Source organism: Empidonax traillii, unplaced genomic scaffold (genome assembly GCF_003031625.1).
Source record: "Empidonax traillii isolate 1590-97213 ecotype Southwest subspecies unplaced genomic scaffold, ASM303162v1 scaffold276:size1176444, whole genome shotgun sequence".
Lineage (NCBI taxonomy): Eukaryota > Metazoa > Chordata > Aves > Passeriformes > Tyrannidae > Empidonax > Empidonax traillii.
In genome coordinates, this window is record NW_020955469.1 from 703,914 (window position 1) to 712,148 (window position 8,235).

Consider the following 8,235-nt stretch of genomic DNA (forward strand, 5'->3'; position numbering starts at 1 on the left):
CTTCCGTACCCAGTGGTGAGGGAGAGATTAGGGAGCCCAAAGAGGGTGGAAAGCAAAATACTCCAGTGTGTTAAATGTAATACTGCATTTCTGTTTCTAGAACAAAGATTTTTATCCGCTTCCCCAAGACCTTGTTTGCAACAGAGGATGCTCTGGAAGTGAGGAAGCAGAGTCTGGGTAAGACACACTGCAGTAGCTGTCTCGTTTCTCTTTTTTTTTTATTGCTATTTGTTCAGGGAGGGATTTCTGTTTAAAAAGTTGATTCTTCTTCTGCCCAAACCTGCTTGGTCACGAGCACAAACTGCTGTTTTGTCTTGCTATTTCAGCAACAAAGATGCAGGCCACGTGGAGAGGTTTCTACCGCAGGAAGAAATTCCTGACCATGAAACGCTCAGGTACGAGAGACACAGAGAGAGAGACGTTCCCCCAGCAGCCCCCACAGCAGCTCCTCCCCACACAGCTGCTGCTTTTGATTGACATTTATCCAGTGCATCATACTGTTAAAAAACTTAAATTACATTCTTTTCCCCGTGCCACGCTGAGGGCTGTTGGTTTCCAGGACGGGCTTTCCTGAGCCCTCTTTGGTTCCAGCTTTGTCTGGAGTCAGTACTGAGGTGAAGGAGCTCACTCAGTGCCAAATCTTTGTGTTGTTTTCAGCCATAACCATCCAGTCCTGGTGGAGGGGGACCCTGGGACGCCGAAAAGCTGCCAAGAGGAAGTGGGCAGTGGAGACCATCAGGAGGTGTGTAAAGCATAGCCCAAACCCTCCAACATCACTTATTCCCTACTAATAAGATGCAAAAAAAAAAATAAAGCTGTGTCACTACAGTATCTGGAGGTTTTTTAAATTTCAACTATTAAGTAAAGCCTAGAAAATTGGATTGGAAGGGACCTTTAAGTATCACGAGTTTTGCTCACTTTTCAGTGAAATTTTCTAATGATCTCTTCTTCCTGCCCAGGTTCATTAAAGGTTTCATTTACCGGAACCACCCTCGGTGCCCAGAGAACGAGTATTTCCTCGACTACATCCGCTACTCCTTCCTCATGAACCTCAAACGGAACCTGCCAAAAAATGTCTTGGACAAGTCCTGGCCAACTCCTCCCCCGTCCCTGACCGAGGTGGGAATGGCTGCCCTGGGATCTGGGGAATCACACGTGGGATGGGGGAGAGAAATGGCAATATTGGGGACCGCAAGCCAAGAGAACCAGGTTCCCACACTGCACCAGCATCCCTGCTGGTGGAATTAATCCAGACACCAGCACAGGGGTGTAATCATAGCACATCTGTGAAATCATCAGAGTTATTGCGGGTTCTTCTACTGATTTTCTCACCCATTTCTGAAATTCTCTTCCATTTTTCTCTGGACAAATTCAGCTCCCTCTGGACGGTTAAACTGGTTGCAGTGACAATGTCATTGCCTGTGAGAACGTATTAAATGTCCTCTCTTGCCATTGTTATTCTGCATCTGGCTGAATTGGTTTATCTGATCGAAACAAAATATTGCAGAAAGTCCCAGTTACCTTATCCAAAGGTTTGGATTGCAGGTACAGCTGGAAGGAAGAAAGGGCACAGCAGTGCAGAGTGGAGGGATCCTGGTATTTATTCTCCATTCTAAAGCAGCTGGAGAATGTCACAGGGCAAACCCACATAGAAAGGCATAAAATAAACTAATTATTTAATTCTGAAAGCGACTCTCAGTCGTGACACAGCGTTTTAACCCAGCAGTGCATTCCCTGCAGTTGCTTCTCCTCTGCACTGTTGGGTTTGTCAGCAGTTCTGAGCTTTTTATCACAAATTTGTGATTTCCCCCTCAGGCATCGCAGCTCCTGCGCCGGCTGTGCCTGCAGAACATGGTGTGGAGCTACTGCAAGAGGATCAGCCCCGAGTGGAAGCAGCAGGTAGGAGAGGCACCTCTCAGGGTGTTCCCCAAACCACGCTGGCATTCCCAGGAGCAGAACTCAGCATTACTGACTGCAGGAAATGAAGGAGAGGAGCAGCTGGATGGGGGGACGGGGGGAGCCGCTGCAGTGGGGATGGAGGGGCTCGTGAATCGCTGCATTCTGGGGTGTGTTACAGCTCCACAGGGACACTGCCATTCCTTCTTCCTTAGGAAAGGGACAAAGCACTAAAAGACTGGAATGGGCATAAAAAAAAACCCCGTTCTATATGTATTTGAATACGTACTATTTAAGCTGTTTGTGTAGCCAAGCCCCTCCGTAATTTCCCTACTGAAAGGCCCTGTTATTCTGCCCATGGAAGATAAAAATGTAAGAAGCTGCATTATTCTGCTTGTACCATGTAAAGTAGAGAGCAGGAATGCTGCAGACACAAACCCAGTCATGTTCCAAACAGAGAAGTTACATGAACAGTTCCAGCTGCTGTTGTAGCTAAAGAGAGTAAAAAGTGATACTGAGATTTGATTGATCTTGGCCATGGAAATGTAGGGGGAGGGAATTTTGATAAATATAAACTTTTATATATTTATGTTAAAAAAAAGGCTCAGTAAAGAGACGTAAGAGGAAATGTAGGCAACAAACAAGTGGGATGTTCCTGTAAAAGCCGCCATGAAGGTTTTTCATTGCACAGTACCTCACCTCCTGAGGGCTGCAGAGCATCGACACCTGTAAGGAAAGGCTGTGTCTGAGCCTGTGATTAAGGACAGGGGATTAACACCAGCTCAGCAGAACACTTGCTTTCCCCCAGCAAACCAGACTCACTAATAATAAGGATCTTTTATCCCCATTTTTCCCTGTGGATTGGTCCCTTGTCCTGTGTCATTGGGGAATTCACCCCAAGCAGAGCAAAGGCGTTTCCTGTTTCCCCCGTCACTGGTTTTGCTCCTGCTGAGAGGGAGAGCCCAGAGCACAGTGTGGGGTGACTGTCCTGGAACTCTGCCACCTCAGAGAGACTAAAGGCTCAGGGTGACTAATCATCCAAACAGGAACTCCCAGGGCCATACGGTGCCTGATGGAATTGTGCTGTTTGTCGGGATAAGGTGGGGAATATTGAGCAGATCAGGGAAGGTGTTACACGACACTGATAAGGACATGACTTTTGTCAGTGCTTCAGGTAAGGACACTGCAAGGCTGCAGAAAGATAAATCTGAAACATTAAAGAAGCCACGAGGGATAGAGCAGGAGAGCAAACTGTTCAGCTTGAGGGGGAAGAGGTTGAGAGAAGCTCTGCAGTGGGAGAATTCTGAGAATTTTTAAACGTGGGCATTATCAAAATGCAGAGACTGTGTGTCATGTCCAGATAAATTCAAGGAGGAAGTATAATATTTACTTAAGAAAGAGAAAGGTAAAAAGGGTAAGAGGTGTATGGAATATTGATGTAATTTTGTGACTGGTGTGATTCAGGAGGTCAGAACTAGACGATGGTTGTTAATAAAACCAAAAAGGGAACATCTCTTTTAAGACAAATGTATCTTTTTAACAAGGAGAAATCTTAAACTAAACAGGAATTCATCTTTTGTCCTTGCAGTTGGAACAGAAAGTAATTGCCAGTGAGATTTTCAAGGGTAAAAAAGACAATTACCCTCAGAGTGTTCCCAGACTCTTCATCAACACTCGACTGGGTGAGTAGGTGTTGCCAAATTTACCAGGAGGAAGGAAGGGGGGGATTCATCTACTCTTTTCTTGCTAGGAATTTCTTTCTGACCTCTCCTCCTTGGTTTTTATACAGGTAAGGAAGAGATACACACTAAAGTCCTCCAGGCTTTAGAAAACGAAGCACTTAAGGTGAGATGTGTATCCCAGTACTTTTGTCAAGCTTCTAGAGTTATTCAGCAGAAGAGATTAGATTTCTGAAGGAATTACAGCAAGAACTTTACACTGTATTAAGCTTGTAATACTTTGGAGGACAGTCTGTGGGAAAAGCTGATGGCTCAGAAGGTGGAGATTGGGGCAGTTTATTTACAGCAGTTAAGAACTGAAGGGGTTGCAGCTGGAGGGGAGGGGAGAAACCTGCAAGGGGGTTCCCAGGCCCCCAGCCCTGCCAGCTGCAGCTATCACGGTGCTGCTGGAACTGTTCGGGGTCAGCAAGGAAGTTCTGCCCCAGGGAACGGGACTCAAAAGAACGACCTCCTCCATTCCTGGTTTCCCAAGCACTGGGCAGTGCCTCCTGGGCTCTCCCTGGGCTGCAGGTGGTTCCCCACGCTGTGTTTTAGCCCTGCTAACCCTTGTTTCAGTATGCAGTGCCTGTGGTCAAGTACGACCGGAGGGGGTACAAGGCCCGGCCGCGGCAGCTGCTGCTGACCCAGAGCGCTGCCATCATCGTGGAGGACTCCAGGATCAAACAGAGGATCGACTACACCAACCTCACAGGTGGGAATGGCACAGGAACAGGCTCCCTCCCCTGCACTCAGTTCAGGAATACTCGTACAAGATCCAATTTGTCTGTCCTGGAAGAGTACAGAATTATCTGATCCTGGGCAAGAATGGAATTGTCTGATCCTGACAAGGATTTCAAGTCTGTAATATCTGGAAATTGAGTTCTTCTAAAATTAAATTCCATAAAATGTCACAGAAGTTACTCAATTCATCTCCCCTAAGTGATTTCCCAATTGCACTGCCCCAGCTCGGGGGAGTTGCACCATTATTGCACAGCAGCTGCCTGGGACACTGCTGCAGCTTTTGGCCCTCAAAATATCCATCAGGGACTTGATCCTTTTGGAGAGGGAACTTGGTGACAGAGGGAAAAGTGCCGAGTCTGGTGCAGTGTGGTCATTGTAGGCTTTGGCTGAAACCTCTCGCTTGAGCCCCTTGCAGCCTCCTCGGCCTCTCTGCTGCTTCAGCTGTCAGGTCTCTGTGTGGGAACAGTTGCTGCATTCCTGGGAGAGGTGGTGGGACATTCCCAAGGTCCCAGCAGCCACAGCAGCCTCTCTCTCCCCCACAGGCATCTCCGTCAGCAGCCTGAGCGACAACTTGTTTGTGCTGCACGTGCACTGTGAGGACAACAAACAGAAGGTTTGTTCCATCCCCCCTGGGAAAGGTTTGAAAGGCACAGGGAGCTGATCCAGCTGGGAGGAGGGCAGGGGGCACACAGGTGACAGGGTGCCAGCTCTAAGGGGCCTTTCCCTTCTCTGTCCTTGTGCTCACAGGTGGGGTCCCCCACGGGTTGTTCCCCAGCAGGGTCAGTGCTGTCCCTTGTCCCCATCAGTGGTACCTGGGGAAGGAATTGGCTGCCATGGGTGCAGTGTGACCCACTGACAGCCCCACCAAGCCTGGTCCCCTTGGAGGATTGGTTTTCCTTGCTCACCTGTGACGGGAGATGGCTCTGTCCCTGTTCATCCCAGTGCAGGGATTGTGGGGCAGTGACACCAAAGCCACGACCCTAAACCATGGTCTCTCCTGCCAGGGAGACGTCGTCCTGCAGAGTGACCACGTGATCGAGACACTGACAAAAACAGCCATTCTGGCTGACAAAATCAACAATGTCAACATCAACCAGGGCAGGTGAGTGACACCAGGGCCCTCCTGGGACTCCCCTTGGCTCTGCTTCAGCACTAATGGGCTGCAGAAACATTCCTGTACCCATCAAAACACACCAAATCCACCTTAACTAAGGCTCCATTTCCTGGAACACACAGATCTGTTGCATCGATACAAAGCAGCCACTCATTGGTTTTTGTGTGCACTGAGCTCCTGGAGAGTCACAGACACTCATCAGAGCTGTTCTCACCTTTCTCTTCACAGCATAAAATTCACAGTGGGCCAGGGCAAAGAAGGGATCATCGACTTCATCTCGGGCTCGGAACTGCTCATAGCCAAAGCCAAGAACGGGCATCTAACAGTGGTGAGTTGGGGCTGGGCTTCACTTGCACTGGATCCAAACCCGGATTTTGGCATGAAATCCGACCTGCACACGTGGGACCTGAGCCATGGGATGTTCTTGCCAATCGCCCTGCCCTGCTCTCCCAGCCTTTCCCCCAGTTGGAGCTGTGCTCTGTGTTTCTGCAGCCCTGAGGGCCTGCCAGGCTTACTCAGGCTCAGCCAGTGACTGTCCTGGCACTCCCTTTGTATTTCCCCCCAATATCGAGGGTGTTCACACTTTACTCCAGAGCAAATCAAATCTTAAACACATTTAAAAACACAGGTAGCAAAAAAAAAAAAAAAAAAAAAGAAAATCCTCTTCCCCTTCTCAGCTTGTTTGTGGTGGTCCTGCCTGTCAGATACAACCAACACAGCTGATTTATGCACTGTCAGATTAAAGGTTATCCAGAGATAAATCCAGTACAAATCCAGACCCCCCTTCCAGTGCCAGAGCTGGGAGCTCCCCTCAGGACCACCGTGAGGCTGCTTGGAGCAGCCTCAACATGAAGACTTTTGGGAACTGAAGCTGTTGCAGCATCTCTGTTTCCAACACTTTCTAACCCCTCCCTCTCCCGCAGGTCGCTCCTCGTTTGAATTCCCGATGATGAAAAAGTGTCCCTGCGCCAGGACCTTTCCCTCCATGGAATTGGCTGAACTTTGTTCCCAGCAAACCCACCCCCCCTTTCCTCGCTTTGCTCTTTCTGTTTATCGTTACCAAAGACCTGCACTTTTCAGAACCACCACAAAATACATCCTGCTTTAGTCTTACTCTCAAAGTCCCAACAAAAAGGCCTTCTCCTTCCTTTCCCAAGTGGCAAACACGGGGTCCAAACGCAGCGTCCCCAGCTCGGGACACTCAGCTGGGCTTTGAGGGAGAGGGAGCTCTGACTCTGTTAACAGAGTTTAAGCCCCCCCATGGAAACGACCAAAATTTGTGCTTGTCGTCACCAAAAAAAGCACAATCGGAAAACGAAGTCACTCTGCTGCTTTCTCAGCCAAACCAATGAAATGCCAAACTTTGTATTCAGAATGTTTTATGAAGAATTTTTTGCTCTGAGATGTTTTAATGCTTTGTGTTACAATTTAGTGAAGCCATATTGTGTAAATGAGTAAAAAAACCTGTAAATACTTTATAGCTGAGGATGAGATGCACTACGAGAGATGGAGTTGATGTGGAAACTTATATTTTAGATTTGGAATTCTTTTGTTGTTTTTAGTTTATGGTTACAAGGTATTATTAACCTGAAAAACCCATCATGCAACTTCCTCACTGATCTGGATCCAGAGACTTTTACCTTTTTTTGAAGTCAGCTGTCCCATTTCTTGCTCTCTATTTTTATACCTTAGGAATTTTTCATATCCACGCAAACACAATCTGATACAAACTGCAGAGGTTACCACTGCTTTGTGCCTCTCCAGACTGGCAGTGCAGCCTGTAGTCCTTGGCTGTGGGTTGGGCACAAGCTTTCCCTCCTGCCTGGGAGTCACCACTGCCCTTCCCCACCCCGCTCAGAGCAGCACGTTCAGGAAAAATGGCTTTTCCTCGTTTTTAGCGATAACTGGAAGTTCGAGTTCCCGCAGTATTTCTGTCGATGCCTCAGTGCTGCCTTATGAGGGCGGGCTGGGTCAGCACTGCTGCTGCTCCCCAGCCCCGGGACACACTTGGGGTGCTCAGACCTCGCTGAGGTTCGTCCTCAACACCTTCCCTTTACCCCCAAACGGCCACAGGGTGCACAGCTCCGAGCGGGATTCCTGCTGCCTGCACACCACAGCTCGACCTCAGTGCATCCTGCACTCCACTTGCCTTAGGAACCCTTCCCATTCCACCTCTCTCCTGACGCAGCAGCACCACCACCACAGCCCAGCCCTGACAGATCTTACCCAACGTGCTGCCTCTCAACCCCCCTCGGCTCCGGTTCCTGCCCCGATGCCGCTGCCAGGCCTGGAATGCCGGATGCACTGCGGGCCCTTCCCAGCCCTGAGCTGCAGTGTGTGTACACACAGCTGGCTGTGCTGCTCTGTAACCCCCTCCAGACTACGCTGAATAAATTTTTACAAACAAACCAACAGCCCTCGTCTCATTGTGGACGTTTCCTCCCGTTTTCTGCAGGGCAGGCTCTGCCCCAGCCCCGCTCACCTCTGGCTCTGGGGCCCGTCTGTCAGCATGGAGCAGTCCTGCTGGCCAGGACAGGGCACAGGTTACTCCTAGAGAGGTTTTTTTCAGTCCTTTTCTAGGATCTTCCATCAGCTTGGCAGGATACACAGCAAGGCACATGAATGGAGAAAAGGAAACAGGGTAACTGCAATGCAGGAGTGCTGTAACACCAACCCGCTCACGGGTTTTATACATTTAGGCAGGGAAAGGCTGGATGAGGGAGTGGAAGAGCCTCTGCCTCCCCCAGTGCCCTGCAAGCTGCTCCC

At 49.2% G+C, this 8,235-nt stretch overlaps 1 protein-coding gene across 6 annotated transcripts in view; it reads left to right on the top strand.

The window, feature by feature from the left end:
* Positions 1–7,854, top strand: part of MYO1C (myosin IC) — a 54,635-nt gene extending 46,781 nt beyond the window's left edge. For all 6 annotated transcript variants that reach the window (XM_027889983.1, XM_027889982.1, XM_027889984.1 and 3 more), the window contains 12 exons: positions 101–177; positions 327–395; positions 658–742; positions 960–1,119; positions 1,816–1,899; positions 3,485–3,578; positions 3,686–3,741; positions 4,191–4,326; positions 4,898–4,968; positions 5,360–5,457; positions 5,698–5,797; positions 6,393–7,854. In XM_027889983.1, coding sequence (XP_027745784.1) covers positions 101–177; positions 327–395; positions 658–742; positions 960–1,119; positions 1,816–1,899; positions 3,485–3,578; positions 3,686–3,741; positions 4,191–4,326; positions 4,898–4,968; positions 5,360–5,457; positions 5,698–5,797; positions 6,393–6,419 — 1,057 coding nt within the window. In that variant the 3' untranslated portion in view covers positions 6,420–7,854. The remainder of the gene's footprint in view (positions 1–100; positions 178–326; positions 396–657; positions 743–959; positions 1,120–1,815; positions 1,900–3,484; positions 3,579–3,685; positions 3,742–4,190; positions 4,327–4,897; positions 4,969–5,359; positions 5,458–5,697; positions 5,798–6,392) is intronic.
* Positions 7,855–8,235: the final 381 nt, after the last annotated feature.